General features: G+C 46.1%; 1 protein-coding gene across 2 annotated transcripts; it reads left to right on the plus strand.

Annotated features, from left to right (window-relative positions):
- Positions 1–8,088: 8,088 nt before the first annotated feature.
- Positions 8,089–14,770, plus strand: skor1a (SKI family transcriptional corepressor 1a). Of its 2 annotated transcripts, none has more exons than XM_062561839.1 (8): positions 8,089–8,293; positions 9,191–10,982; positions 11,536–11,617; positions 11,719–11,790; positions 11,954–12,016; positions 12,909–12,983; positions 13,090–13,164; positions 14,573–14,770. In XM_062561839.1, exons 2-8 carry the CDS (start codon positions 9,201–9,203, stop codon positions 14,668–14,670), a joined length of 2,247 nt encoding a protein of 748 aa, XP_062417823.1. In that variant the 5' UTR covers positions 8,089–8,293; positions 9,191–9,200; the 3' UTR covers positions 14,671–14,770. The 2 variants fall into 2 exon arrangements, with proteins under 2 accessions (XP_062417823.1, XP_062417824.1); XM_062561840.1 differs by having other exon boundaries at positions 14,576–14,770.
- The last annotated feature ends 460 nt before the right edge of the window (positions 14,771–15,230 follow it).

Here is a 15,230-nt window from a genome sequence, read left to right on the forward strand (position 1 = left end):
CCCCCCACACTCGGGGGGGTCGAGTACGTCCACGCTGCGCACTGAACACCTACAGGGACAAAAACTAACACAAAAAAATCGCTAGATGTTGCAAGCTTCATGCGAGTGTTTTTTTGTTTTTTTTGTTCACGTCCTTTTTGAAAATTTTGCAATTAATCCCCCCCCCCCCCCTCCCCGCTGCCCCAAAAAAGAAAAGCGAGCGGAGAGGTGGGCGCTTTCTTTCTAGCGTGGGTCTCCATCCGCCTGGTGAGGGGAGGGGCAAGGATCCGTTGAGCAGCTCAAAAGTGCAATACGCTGTTTTTTTGGGGGGGGGGTTCAATAACCATCCTTACTGTTGACCGCTCTCTGAATGTGAGTGACGGCCTGTTGTTCCTCTGATGTAGTTTACTACCTCAGCAGGATTAGGTTTACACAGCATTACCCCCCCCCCCCCCCCTCCCCCCGCGCACTCCAATGTTGACTGTGTTTTAATCCAGTTTATTCCTACATGTTGTGAAGTTGGCTTGTTAACAACAGGCTCTTACACAGTGCCGGGTAATATTAATAATACTGACCAAACACTTCATTATTGCCACTCACTCAGGAGCCGGGGTTTCTCTCCCTTTTCCAACCCCTTCTTTTTTTTTTTTTTTTTTTTTTTTTTTTCTTCTATTTGCATGGACATGCCTGACCGAATGACCACTTAGAGAGGATAAAAGGTGCAGTTCTCCATTTTCATTCAGGGACTTTAAAAAAATAAAAAAATGAACCTTATTCATTAAAAGTAAATAGCAAACTATGAACCAGAAGACCCCTTACCAACACTTTTTAATATTGTACGTTCTTGTTTTATCCACATACTACAAGTAAGATGTGTCATGTGCTTTCTGATTTGACTGCCCAATGAGATCCGCTGCACTTAACACCAAAGACGGTTTGTTTTTTCCCACGAAGGCTTGATTTGACGAGGCCTTGGTGCGCAGCTGCTGGAAACATGTAGAGCTCAAGTGCAATTAAAGGCCACTTCTTCTTCTTCTTCTTCTGCTGCAAGGGCACAAGTACACTCGGCGCACACAGCTGACGCGGGTCGCTGGAAACGAATGTAGCCGCAACACAAAAAGGCTCAAAGCAGCGGTTTCGCCATTGCATCATGTGACGAGTGGTGTCTTCTGGGTAGCGACGTTTTAGCATCTCGAGGAGCGTTATACTGTCCTTTTATTGTCATTGTATGTAGTACATGCTTGTTTGCATAAAAACCTCTGTATACTTAAAGATGCAAGTGTGAGTATTACATTTGCCTGTTTTGTTTGTGTTGATGGTTAACAGACCCTCAAGTGAAGCTAATTGTATCGAATTTGACAGAAGGAGTCAAAATCAAGGTCAAATTACTTCCCCCCCCCAGAACAAGAAAGAAAGAAAGTAAGATAAAGTTGAATTTCCAGAGTGAACATTTGCTCTTTGGAAGGAACGTTGAAATCTAAGTTTAATCAGCTCAAAATAACAAAATAAAAGCCACCTGGAAGCCTCGGCTATCGGTTTGAAGTGCGGGTACCAACGTGTCCAGCAACCTGACGGATGATTGAGAGACCGGACTTTACATCACATCTTTACATGCATTCTGTTAATCAAATGGGTCGAATGAACACACCTCATGTTAAGTTTGCCTTAAATGTAACTGAAGCTGTAAAGACGTAGCAGTCGGGCGGCGAATGTTAAATGTACCGTTGCAACTCAAATGAAACCAAATGGGTGTGTTTTTCTGTTTTCTGAACAAATGTGCTTTCGCCCAAAAGCTCAGACAAATCTCTAATGGTTTGGAATTCTATTCTTTGCCTGTGTGGTTTTTTTATTTTATTTTTTATATATGAATCTGCAGTATAAGTAAAAATATTTATTACAATTTTTCCTTTCAGCTTGACCTGTTATTTCTCCTGTGAAACATGATGTCAGTGATGGGACTCGGCAGAAATATTATTGCTGTGGTATTTCTGGCTTAGTGTGGCCTTTTCCTGTAATAATCTGTGTTGGCACATATTCCAAACCGTAATGCACAAATAGAATAAAATGTATTTAAACATAACAATTTTCCTCTGTCTGATATGTATTCATTTTGGTTTGAAGGTAAAGCTGCGCACAAAGCATTTTCCAGTCGTCTTGCTGCTGCCGTTTTTGTTTTTTATTACAGTATTCTACCGTATTTCTGCTCACATTTCCACCATATAACCCTTGAGGCATCTTCTCACGTCCAACCCAGATGTTTCCTCTGAATTTGAAGTTCATTTGTTTTGTCTGGGTGACTTTTATTCCAACACTCACCTCCTTTATCAGATTCATTATTTTTTTGTTGCTTTGGAGAAGAGGTCTGCCCTTTCAAATCTTTTGACGTCTTACTGCAAATGACAAACTGATGAACTGCTCTTCTAGTTGCTCACTTGCCAGTTATATATAAGGTACATAAAGTTCAAACGAATGCAGTCCAATACGATCGCAACGCGATAAACTGTTATTCTAGAACTGTAATTCAGCGTCATGGTCGTAACTAGCCATTATTAAGAAAACATTCTGTAACTCATTGTATTTCTCAGCATGTAAAACATTTACTAATGGTGATCTTTTTTTCAATTCAGTAACCCTGAAGATACTGAAGGACTTTTGTGTTCGCTTTGGCTGAAGTTGCACCTGAGTGTAAAGCCCGGTGTTTTCATTTTAGTCGCAACAACGAGCCTTGAGACGCCTTGAGGACACGCCGCCTTGAGGACACGCCGCCTTGAGGACACGCCGCCTTGAGGACACGCCGCCTTGAGGACACGCCGCCTTGAGGACACGCCGCCTTGAGGACACGCCGCCTTGAGACGCCTTGAGGACACGCCGCCTTGAGGACGCGGCGGCCGCTTCATTAATGCTTTGACATTTGCGTGTCACGGCGTAGAATGACCTCAACCTACGGACACCTCTCTGTCCGAAGTTCAACCACGATTTGCATTTCATAATTATTCGTAGTCAACCTTTTAATTAACGTTTTTTAAATTTGTGCTGCTTTTACTTTGTTTTTTTGCGTCTATGTATTTCAAGGAGTGGTAAAATCTTCTGAAGAAGTGGAATACTCTTCTGGCTCCTCTCTTTTCGCCAAAGCGCCACGTGTTTAATTATTACATTTTTCTCAAATGATGTATTTTAACTCTGAATCCTTGGGAAAACAAGCAAATATACACATCATGAAAATATTTCCCTTTAATAAGGAGCCATATTGTCACTGGGCTTGAATGGAGGCGCGTGGCCTTCACAGCTTCTTTGTGTTACTTACTCATTCCTCCTCCTCCCATTGCAGGCCTTGTACCATGTAATTCATACCAGCTTCTGTCTGAATGCATCTGAACCTGCACTGACATCCGGCCATTTAACAACCGCGCCGCTGTGTGCGACCCGCAGGACCCCCCCGACGTGCAGGTATGCGGCATCCGGCCAATCCGTGCAGAGCATTGTATTATTTCAACTGTCTTTAAAAGATGCCAGAAAGCGCAAGGACGACTGGTGTTTCAAAGCTTCCGTATTTACTCAATCTGCAGGAATTAATTGCCAGCTTTTATTTGATCTTCAAACAATAGGCCCGGGTTAAGAATAAGGTAATTTTGTGATTGAGGTTACCTACACTCCCGTTTGACCCCCCCCCCCCCCCCCCCCAACCACCACTGGGAGCCACAATGCTCCTCGTCCTTGGTCTCGCTTCTTTCACGACGAGCATCTCCTGGTGGGAAGGAGAACTGCCTCCACGTGTGACCTCGCTGCCTCCAACCTGCCACAAGAGCGCTCCATGTTTTCCCAAAGTACATCAAAGGTGTTACTGCTGTGTGTGCGCTTTTAAAAAAACAACCTTGGACACCCGCTGCCGGATCAATAAAGAGATTGTTCCGGAAAGATCAACCCAACGGCTGCTGCGCGTCGCCAATGAGCGGCTCTTTACAATGTCGACGCCATTGCAAAGCTCCTTGTCTGTTGAAGCGGGAACATTTTTTTTGTCGTCCTCCTCAAACGGACGAGAAGTCTCATTTTCCACTGCTGGCCTGGACACATTTTTATGTTGGTTGGCAAATATTTGTTTGTTGTTCAATGGTCAATTACCAACAACAACTGGTCCCGCTTCATGTTTGAATGTGTCCGTGTGGGGAGATACTATCAGTTCTTTAGCAACTACACGATAAAGAAATAGCTTTTTTCTTTATGGAGGACCCATTTTGATCCAATTGGGAGGGGGGGGGGGGACCTTTTGGTGATGTCATCAAGAGCTCATGTTAACATGTTATCATGGACTAAGTTAACATTCAGACGGATACTCTAGCAGGTATGCTTGTTAGGAGGATAGCATTTGCTAAATAGCACTGAAATACAGCTTTATTTAACTGTTTTGCAGGTGTTTGGTAATAAAGGAGTAGACAAAGAGTCAGGGACTCCGCGTTCTCCTTTAGCAGGACGTGAAAACCTAAATTTAGCCACGAGCCGCCCAGTAGTCGTTGAGATACTTCACTGGAGGCCTAAACTGTGAGTCTCACATGATGAACAGATGTGTCATCTGGGGACCAGTAATGTCGTCACAGAGGTTCGTGGTGATGCGTCCGATGAGTCGAGATGCTTCAGTCCGGACGGGTGGGCTGGAGAATCAGGGACGCTGGTTTCTGCACCTTCAGCATGGAGATGGAGCGACATTGACCCTTCTCCACCTATAGGTGGACATGTGAGTATACAGTGCAAAGATGTATTTGGGAGACAAATAAGTCAATTTGGCACCACAAGGAGAATACAGTGTGTATACATATATTTTTTTCAATAGGGCTCGGTTAAGCCACTAAGAGTTTCCCTCCCTTCTCTGATAATTGGGTCTCATGTGACGTCATAACTTGACCATTGACCTGCCGATCAGATCGATTGAACTCTCCCGCGCGTTGTTGTTGATGATGATGATGATCGGTCCGTGTCGCGACAGCTCTTCCCGCCAAAAACGATTTCCAGTCGCGTGTACATTGTCCCCTCGGATGACGTACGGCAGTGCGTCACGTGACCTACAGCGATAACACGTCCCGGAGTATTGAGCGTATTTGCGTCTCCATTCCTGGCCGTCCGGGACCTTCTTTAATCCCAAATTCCCCCCCCCCCCCCCCCCCCCCCCCCCCCCCCGAGCTGCGTCCCCTGCTTTGGATCTGCCGATGACCTTTTTTTTTTTTTTTTCTTCCCCTCCGCAGTCCGACTTGATTAGCACATCAGGCGGGACAATGAGTGGCCGGCTTGTACACAGCCATTACCCAGATCCCTTTATCAATGTCCTGTAATTAAAATGTCAACCCTTTAATTTTCGAGCCATCGCTTTCCTCTCGGTGGGATCCTTCCTTCAATAAAAAGTGTAATCGAAATGCTCTTTTCACTGGAAACAAAAAAAAAGCGATACGGAGAAAGCGTTTAGCAGCCAGGGGATCAATAGGCCCTTTAGTCCAGGAGCAGGATTGATTGGTCTCTAAAATAGGATTTATAGGGGTCATGGTTTTATAGGGTGCTGATACAACTGTTAATTATAAAACATTTGGCCTCAATTGCTGCTGTTATTAAACCTGTCCTGATTGAGGCGGTCTTGATTTATCTTTTTACATCGTTTGACAAAATGCAAGTGTTTGGGAAATAAAACGTTTTTCCCAACACATGCTGCGGCGAAATATGGTCGCGCTTCAGCTGAAATCCCCGTTTGGACCATAAATCAGTGATCCGGGAGTCGGTTGTTCTGCACCTAAAGGTGTTCGTTTTGATTAGACCCCATTTTTTTACACTTTTTCTTGCAGTGGACTATTTTTTCTATTTTCTATTTTTTTTTTAATTAAAAAAACGTTGTTTCCCATTGTTAATGTGCTGCATGTCTGCATTGGACAGCAACACATGGAGGGATGACGTTTACATAAGAGGTTTGAACTTGATATCGAGCTGGAGAGAAGACGGTCAATCAAATCAATAAATCCACAAAAAGTGGCCGTATAGTTATGATGTGTCACCGGCACGTTTCACTTTAACAATTATGATCCTGCAAATAGTGTGTGGAGCAATTGTATTTGCAAGACATGCCCATAAAAGGCTGAAAAGGCCAAAAATAAATTAGTTAAGCAAAGCTTTATAATACATGACCAAAATAAAACGTGTCATTGGGGAGAGTAAGAAGCACCCCGCTTCTTTCGTCATATTTTTCATGCGCCACGTCTCCACTGTCAGAAAAAGACCACGAAATCACATGATTATTAAATGATTTTCCTACACAAAAAACACACACACACACAGTGGCGTCCAGTGTCGTGTTAAATAATCCATCAGGTCTTGGTTCACCTGGTGAGTTGGGACTTAATGACTCCTACCTGAGCGTATTAATGTTCCAGGTCAAAGGTTTGTCCAAACAATTGAGCGCATATCAATGAGGCCAGCCCAATTTGTATCAAACAGTAATAATAAAGAGCTCTCCTAAAATTACCGCTGAAATGTCTAATTAAAAACTCCTCGCTGCTGATCCAGCCACGTCAGCTCACGTTTCCCCCAGAATAAGCAGCGACAATGGCTGCATTCAGGTCGGCGGTCTAAATAATTAAGAAGAGAGGAATAATTACAGTATAAAATTGTAATTATTGGCGGGGGCTGCGGGGGAAGCCTCTTGGTGGTGAAAGGGGAGAGGATGCGCGGAGGATCGGGTTTAAGCATCAATACTGCAGGGAAGTAAAACTGGCGAGGCTTTGGCTGCGGGTCGAGGAGGGCTTCGCGCGCACGTTTGCGGGCCTGCACGCGCACGCGCACACGTCACTCAATTCCCAATATAATGTGCTACTCGTGTGTCAATGAGCATTTACAGAAACGTGCATGCAATCCGCAGCTGTATGTGTTTATCAAATCAAAGCCTGAGGTCCTCGAGGTCCCCCCCCCCCAAAAAACTGTCAAAGAAGCCTACACTTACGTGTTAATGTATTTAAGACTCCTCCCTCCCATTTTATGCCCAGCGTTTTCTATGAATCACCAGAAAGTGTCTTCCCTGTGCGTCTGTGAGACTCTTGGGGTTCAGGTAGACCAGACCCCCTCAGGGAAAAAAGGGGGGAAAGGGTGGAGTCATGTGGTTAAAAAGGGGGCGGGGCTCTTCCTCCATTCACGCTGCAAGATAAAAAAACCAAAAAAACCAAAGTCTCACTGCTTCTGGCGTCTCCTCCACGCACGCAAATCACGTCCGTGCGTTTGCCTCCGTGTCTGCCCTTTACGCTGCAGGTATCCAGACGTCTCTGAGAGGGACAGACGGCGCGTCATCTATGAGCCGTCAGCCAATCGATCCGCTAATTAATAATAAATCAAGGTATCCACGGTAGCCATTCGGCCTATAAATACATATACTTTAGATTTATATATAAATATACAATACATTTTACATATATCTAGATATATATATATATATATCCGTCCTTGATTCTACGAACAGATGCGTTTTCTCTTTTTCTTTTTCTCCTTTTTCCATCGTTCTTGTCCTTCCTATCTCATTACGGCCTCGCGTCCCTCTCGCCGCTCGGGCCTCGGATTGATTTCCGCGGCCGCCCGTGGAAGCCTAACAGATGGCCGGGTAACTTGAGAAATGCGGCGGGCCTTTCGGGGCTCCTGCTGCCGCCGCCGCCGCGCTCGCCGTGGGAATAAAACAGCAGGTGAAATGAACTACAGCTGAACTTAAAACACACCGGTGCAGACCGACGTGGGCTCCTGGAGACCCCCCCCCCCCCCGCCACACATCACTGTATCACTCGCAGATATTTCCAAGGCTATAATCACGTTGCTCTTTTCCTATTTACACAGGCCAACAAATACATGCAGACGTGGTCCTTGCGGCTACGAACGCTTGATAATGTCGGGGTCAGCATGAAGCGGGGTCCTTTTTTTCTGTTTCTGATCATGTTTGTGCGTTGGAGCTGCAAATTTGGGAATTATCAAAACCTGGAGTGCAGCAGCTCAGCACGTCTTATAGAGAGAGAGAGAGAGAGAGAGAGGAGAGGGGGCGGGTGAGATCGAGTGTGTGTGAGAGAGAGAGAGAGAGAGAGAGAGGTGCCATGTGCTTCCCGTCTACACGCCATTCACCTCCCCATGATGCAACGGGATGGAGGTCCTGCCTGCTGCACTAAATGACCTGAAATAAAGACTCCGGCTCCGTTCCTTGACAGACCGCCTTGTCTGTAGCATCGTCTCTGGACTCCTGCGGCCTGCTTTTAATCATTTTAAAAAAAAATCCCAAACCCTTGTTGGAGTGTCGTCTTTTTAGGAGAAACAGGTATGTTTTTTTTTTTTTTTTTAAATGATCATTGCTGATAATTTAGACAGAGATCATTTTCGTGTAGCTGCGGTCGGTCGATCACTCGTAAATAGTTGTATTCGTGTCAGTTGTTTGAAACAAATAACACTCGCAATCAAAGCGGCTGTTATTAAAGCGCCCTCCAAGTACGCGCAGATGAGCGTCACATAGGCCCGATTCTACCTGGTCCCGTGCAACTGGCTGCGGCTTATCGGCGCAGGAGCTTTAATTATATTTAGGGCTAGTCTTTTATAAACAACGCAAAGATGCGCCCGTGGATCTGTGTAATTACCAGGAAAGCAGCTTAGTGGCTCTTTGCCTCTCTGCTAAGCGTATTGGCGCAGCTCAGGCTGCCTTTTCCTTCTGTCCTTATCCGCGTTTAAGGTTCTTATGAGACCCTTAAGCAGTTGCCCCTTAAGTGACTGAGCCGATTTGACCGATAAGAGGAGCAGCAGATCCGCAGGAACCAGGATAACCCGAGAGAGGAGGCCCAATACACTGAGGAATGAACCTTTAATGTGACGTCTGATCAGTTTCACTTTTCAACGTGACCTCCTGCAGAAGCCAGATGTTGGTTTTTAATTTTCATTATTTGTATTGCTAATAAACTAAATTATTTACATTTAAAAACGAGTGCCATTGGTATATTGCCAAGTATTTGAAGTATTCACAAATAATATAATCAACACTTAATTATTTTGTTGTCGTGAAAATATTTACTCCTTTGCATTTGAATCACATTTTGGAATTTCGGGCGATTTTTTCATCAACAATTTTCTCTGTTTATTTTTTTTTCGCCATCTAAATGATTGAAAATCGACGCATTGTAAATGATGTATACTTCCCGCTCACGCCATCTCTCTCTCTGACTGACAGGCTTCCAGGGATGGAGTCGATGCCCGGCCAGCTTCGAGACGCTGGACGAGAGGCCAGCTCTTCCCCCAGTTCAAAGCACGACGCGGCGAGCTTCTCCGGGCCCAGCCCCCTCAAACCGAACCAAGTGAGTGAGACCGCCCTGTACGGGGTGCCCATCGTATGCCTGGTCATAGACGGCAAGGAGAGACTCTGCCTGGCGCAGATTTCTAACACGCTCCTGAAAAACTACAGCTACAACGAGATCCACAACCGCAGGGTCGCTTTGGGCATCACCTGCGTGCAGTGCACCCCCGTTCAGCTGGAGCTCCTGCGGCGCGCGGGGGCCATGCCCATCTCCTCCAGGCGCTGCGGCATGATCACCAAGCGGGAGGCCGAGAGGCTCTGCAAGTCCTTCCTGGGCGCGCACAGCCCCCCGAAGCTACCGGAAAATTTCGCGTTTGACGTGACCCACGACTGCGCCTGGGGATCCAGGGGCAGCTTCATACCCGCCAGATACAACAGCTCCAGGGCGAAGTGCATCAAGTGCAGCTTTTGCAACATGTATTTCTCCCCGAATAAATTCATTTTCCACTCTCATCGCACCTCAGAGTCCAAGTATCTGCAGCCGGACGCGGCCAACTTCAATTCGTGGAGACGTCACCTGAAACTGACGGACAAAAAACAATCCGACGACATCCACCACGCGTGGGAGGACGTAAAGGCCATGTTTAACGGGGGGAGCAGAAAGAGGACTCTGCCCATGAGCGGGTCGGGAATGTCCTCGTCGATGAAATCGCAGGCCTCGTCCAGCCTGGCCCAGAGCAGCTCCCCCGAAATCCCCCACAAAACTTTACGGTGCGACGAGGATCGGAGAAATAATAACCTGGGCCTGGCGAGCGGCGCGCGGACCTACCCGGTCATCCCAGTGCCCAGCAAGAGCTTCGGCATGCTTCAGAAAATCCCCCCGCCTCTGTTCCCGCATCATCCCTACGGCTTCCCTGGCTACGGGCTGTGCCAGAAGAAGAGCGACGGGGTGCCCGATGCGAACAAAACCGGCGTCCCCGGCGTGTTCTGGCCCGGCGCAAAGGACGCCCTGTACCCCGCGTTCCCCATGTTTTGGCCTGCAGCTGGCGGCCTGCCCATGCCGCCCTACTCGGCCTCTCCGCCCAAACCACTTCCGGAGCTGCCAGGCGTCGCCCGGCAGGCAGACGTCGACCTGTCGGACCAAAGCGACCGCGGCGCGAGCACACCCAAAGACGCCAACCACCACCCGCACCACCCGCAGGACGGCGCGGAGCGCTGCTCCAGCGCCCAGTCCTCCTCCGCGAGGAACGACGAGGACAAGTCCGGGGACGAGACCCCCCAGAGGAAAATCGGCTACATCTCGGCCTTCAGACCCGTGGTGAAGGACGCGGAGACCATCGCCAAACTCTACGGCAACCGGGACAGCTACGGCGTGCGCCCTGGTTACCTGTCCCCGGATTTTATCAGCGAGAGCTCCAGCTATAGATCGGTGTCACCGGACAGAGACAGCGTGGTGGACGACGACGAGGACGACGACCCGGACGTAGACGTGGAGTCCAATCGGGCACAAGACGACGAGGAAGTGATCCAGATTTCCCCGGGAGGGGCCCACAATGACTCCCCTGCGCCGGACCGGGTCTCCCCTGGTGCTGAGGAGAGCCAGGAGCCGCCGGATGACGCCAGCCCCGGACCAGCAGCAGCAGCATCATCATCATCACCGGGGGACTCCGTGCACACCGGGTCGTCGGATGAGGACGGACAGAAGCGTAATGGCTCTCCTCTTCATGAAGTAAGATGGAACTTTAATGGTGCCCGCGGGGAGGGGGAGTTGGGAGTGTCGCAGTTGTGGAGAATATGAAAAGAGGCCGATAAAAATGTAATCACGACCAATTGGTCTGGGATTAATAGAATGTGGATATTCAAATAGACACGATGAAGCTTAATAGGAGCAAAGGTTAATAGGACGTAGTAGTCTGTTAAATGCCGCAAAGCCACCAGAGCGACGTTAACCTCTGAATTCAAAGAGGGAAAAAAGCAACATTTGTTTGTACTAATGTATGTCCGTTTTCAATCGAGATAATTAAGGGATAAAACCCTAATTTATCCTTGTTTATTTATTCTCATTAGATATAGTGTATCTGCTCAATTACAATACATTATTTTACCTCAAAAGAAGCGTTTTTGAATTCAAAATCCCCAGCAGCTTCACAGCAAATTGCAGCGCTTTTAGTTCGTTTGAAGGAGATGGAAACCAAATGGGCCTCAATTCTGTGGAGAACCGCAGTAAATGTAGTATAATTGGTCCGCGTCATTAACCGCGATTGTCCGCTTCATTTTTACAGGTGTACTCTCATGAAAAGGACCGCCACGTGCTCCCGACCGAGCCCTCGCCGTTCGGCTCGAGACACTCGAGCAGACCCAACGGTAATTATTGAGGCAATTTGTGCTTTTGCTATGAATGCAAATTGGGGCGTTTTTGTATCTCTTTCCCCTTTGAAACGTCCGCGGCTCGTTTGCCGTTTCAGGTTTCCATCACGTGTCTGAAGCACAGAACCAACGCAACGCGACATCCTTCCAGGAGCACAAGGACCGACAAGGTTATTCATCATGGTCCAGTTTTATTTTCATTTCATTACAAAATCGACCTGTTATTTCACACCGTAGTTGCTCGCCGTACCTCCTCGGAAGCCCTTTATATATTTGTAATATGTGACTTTTTTCCCTTTAGCTTAATTAACGCGTTTTATTGTTTTTATGCAGCCGATGGAGCTTTACGCATCGACATCAGCTTGCATGAAAGAGACCTGGAGACCATGGCTAAAGGTAAGAGGCTGTTTTGGGTATCAAATGGGGGGGGGGGGGGAAGGAGAGAGAGAGAGAGAGAGCAGGTGATTTTAATTATTATTAATAAAGGCGAGAAATATGTATAAAGCAGCTGACATGGTTACTGCATTAAAAAAAAATGTATTGATTATAATTAAGCGGATACATTTCCTTTACGGTTGTTCTTTAGAATGTATACATCGAAGACTCTACCCGGAGTTATTTGATTATCAAAAAACGAGAAGAAGAAAAAAATGTAATATATCCTAAAAAAGGAATTGAATTCGTCCTTATTTGAAATGTAGCCACGGGGCCGTGGGCTGCTGAAAAAAGCACGTGCCAAAACCCCAGAATGCGAATTTACATTTTGTAGGCCTAAAGTGTTTCCATAGTTGTTAACCACTTAATCACGAGATATGGGAGTTTTGACTTATTATTGTTAGAGGAAATCGTTTAGAGGCTATTAATATTTTAACGAACGGAGCCATAACCCCGAGGCGCGGCAGCTAATTATTTTACAACGCTTGGAAAAACCCCGGGACTCCATTATCATCGTCTCCACCTCCGGGCGATGCTTTGGCAATTACTGCGGCAGCGAGCGCAGAGCAACGCGGCGCAAATGGCTCCCATCAAAGGATGCGAAACGCACCTGAAGTCGCTTTACTGGCCTCGCATAAATCTTTATGGGCAGAAATGTATAATATATCACAGTAAGTGGAGTCGAATTGGTTGCGAGGTGGGGAGAAGCGCGTGTTCCGTTCATTTGCAGATATCCATAGGGGCTTTGTTCCGGTGAATAACGACATTCCCTCTTGCAGCGGGTGAAAAGTTGGTGATGGAAAAGACCCATTTATTTAATTTTTTGTTGTTGTTGTTGTTGTTACCTTTGCAGAGGAATTGCAGAAGCAGCTTGCGGAACAAGTGGAGTTGAGGAAAAAGCTGGAGAGAGAATTTCAGCATTTAAAAGGTAGGACTAAAGTGAGTCAATGTTAAATCCAGGAATTTGTCTTTAAATTTTCCCGCGAACAAACGTCAGAGAGTTTCGGTCTAACGTGGCCTTCGGTGCTCTACAGATAATTTCCAGGACCAAATGAAGCGTGAGCTGTCCTACAGAGAGGAAATGGTCCAGCAGCTGCAGATTGTTCGAGGTTGGTCTCGCTCTGCACTTTGTGCCTCCTCAGATAATCACTGGAACGCAGATGTAGATCAATGCTCCTTAAGTTTGTGAGGGGAAAAAAACGAGAAAAAAAACGAAAACAAAATAAGTTTTATAAGTATGCAGGCCATTTCAATCAAACTAAGCTTCTGAACAAAAGACAAGAAAGCCCAAAGTGACACTTGCATATTGACACACATGTGTTGCATGCCCTTTTTCCTGTAAACTCCACATTACGTTTCGCTGTGGAGTTCATTATCAGATGTCAGGGGGTGAAACCGAAGACCTCATTGTTTTTGTTTGCAACGGTTATTTTCTTCCAAATCATGCTCTGGAAAATTGAATGGTCAGACCATTATGTGGTGTACTGTATCGGTTACATGCAGGAGACATCAACTAATGCCGGCCTAAAGGATTGGTTTAATGTTACAGTAGTTAAAATACAGGGTTCAAGTACACAGAGGGGTCACTCTAAATACCAGGGGCGGACGGCATATGTCACACTCCCAGAGGCGCGCAACTTCTCTTTTTTTTAAATCTTTTTTTGACGGATTTTATTTATTTTTGAATAGACACTTTGTGCAGCGAGTTGGACCAAGAGAGAAAGGCTCGTTATGCAATACAGCAGAAGCTAAAAGGTAATTTAATCCAATCCAAAAGAGGAACACGCATGTCATTTTGTGCCTTCAAACACAAATATGCAAGTGCTACTTTAAAAATAAATAAATCAAAAGTCTCCTGTGATCAATATATTTGCAAGTAAGCCACCATTAAAGGAAAAGTCCACCTCTTTACAAGGTTGTCTAAAAGCGACACTCACATGCTCATAATTGTGTTTATTGTTGTTATTCTCCTCCAATGTACTTTCTCTCTAACCACAGGGACCTCTGGTTTTAAGCATCTTCAATACTAGTGAAAAAACCACGAACTACAAATATCACCAAAATGTTTTCTAAAGCAGGATGTGATGAAGTGCAATATCATGACATGTGACCCCGGAAGTCCACAAATGGCAGCAGACAAAAACCTCAGATGTGCAGGGACACTGTAACAAACATTCTGTCCCCCCCCCGTGGACCGCAGAAAGCATCTGAACACCTGCATTCCTGTGTAATAGATGTAGCACACGACTGAATAATAGAAGTATTAAGTGATACTATGTTTTTTTTTTAGTTTGACGCCCAGACCAGGAAACAGATAAAGTGACTTAATAAAGTAAAAAATAACTCATTTAAAGAGTCAATGTGAGCATGTGAGTATTGTTTTTAAGAAGAAATGTTGTGTCTTTACTATAACATTAGGTCAAATGAAAAAACTGTAACCTGAACCACTCTGAGTGTGTGTGTGTGTGTGTGTCTCTGTGTGTGCGTTTTCTCACTGATGGACTCGTTCCTCCCCAGAAGCTCACGACGCCCTTCACCATTTCTCCTGCAAGATGCTCTCTCCTCGTCAGTGTACCGGAGCCTGCACCTTCAAACCGCCGCTGCTGCCTCCCTAGCCGGGGGCCCGGCCTGCCCCCACCCCCACCCCCCACCCCGCCCCCGACCTGCACCTGACCCCAGATCAGCTCAGCCAAAAAAAGGAAAATACAAACACACACACCACAGAGGTCTGCCTTGTGTTCACCCCCCCCCCCCCTCCCAGCCCCCTCCTGAAAACCAAGGATAACCAACCTGCTGTACAAATACACCACTGATTTTAGCACTTGAGTGAAGACTCTGAGACGGTTTTGGCAGTGACCCCCCCCCCACAAATAACTGAACTTTTGAGTAAAAGACATCTTAAACACAAGGTTCCCTGGTTGTTCATCTAAAGCTGCAACGCTGAAACCACCAAGTCTCTCCGAATCAAAGCCGGCTGAAAAGAAAAAAACAATACTATATACTTATACATATATATATATATGTGTATATATATATATATATCACGTGACGATGTGCAATGGCTCGTACAAATGTGATCTTAAGTTCATATTGTACCCCATTATTTATCTTTTGTTGCTTGTTTGGATGAGGTTTTACATATATCGGTTATTTATCTTGTCTTTTGTTTAATTTA

The sequence above is a fragment of the Pungitius pungitius genome, chromosome 4 (assembly GCF_949316345.1).
Source record: "Pungitius pungitius chromosome 4, fPunPun2.1, whole genome shotgun sequence".
In the NCBI taxonomy this organism is placed as follows: domain Eukaryota; kingdom Metazoa; phylum Chordata; class Actinopteri; order Perciformes; family Gasterosteidae; genus Pungitius; species Pungitius pungitius.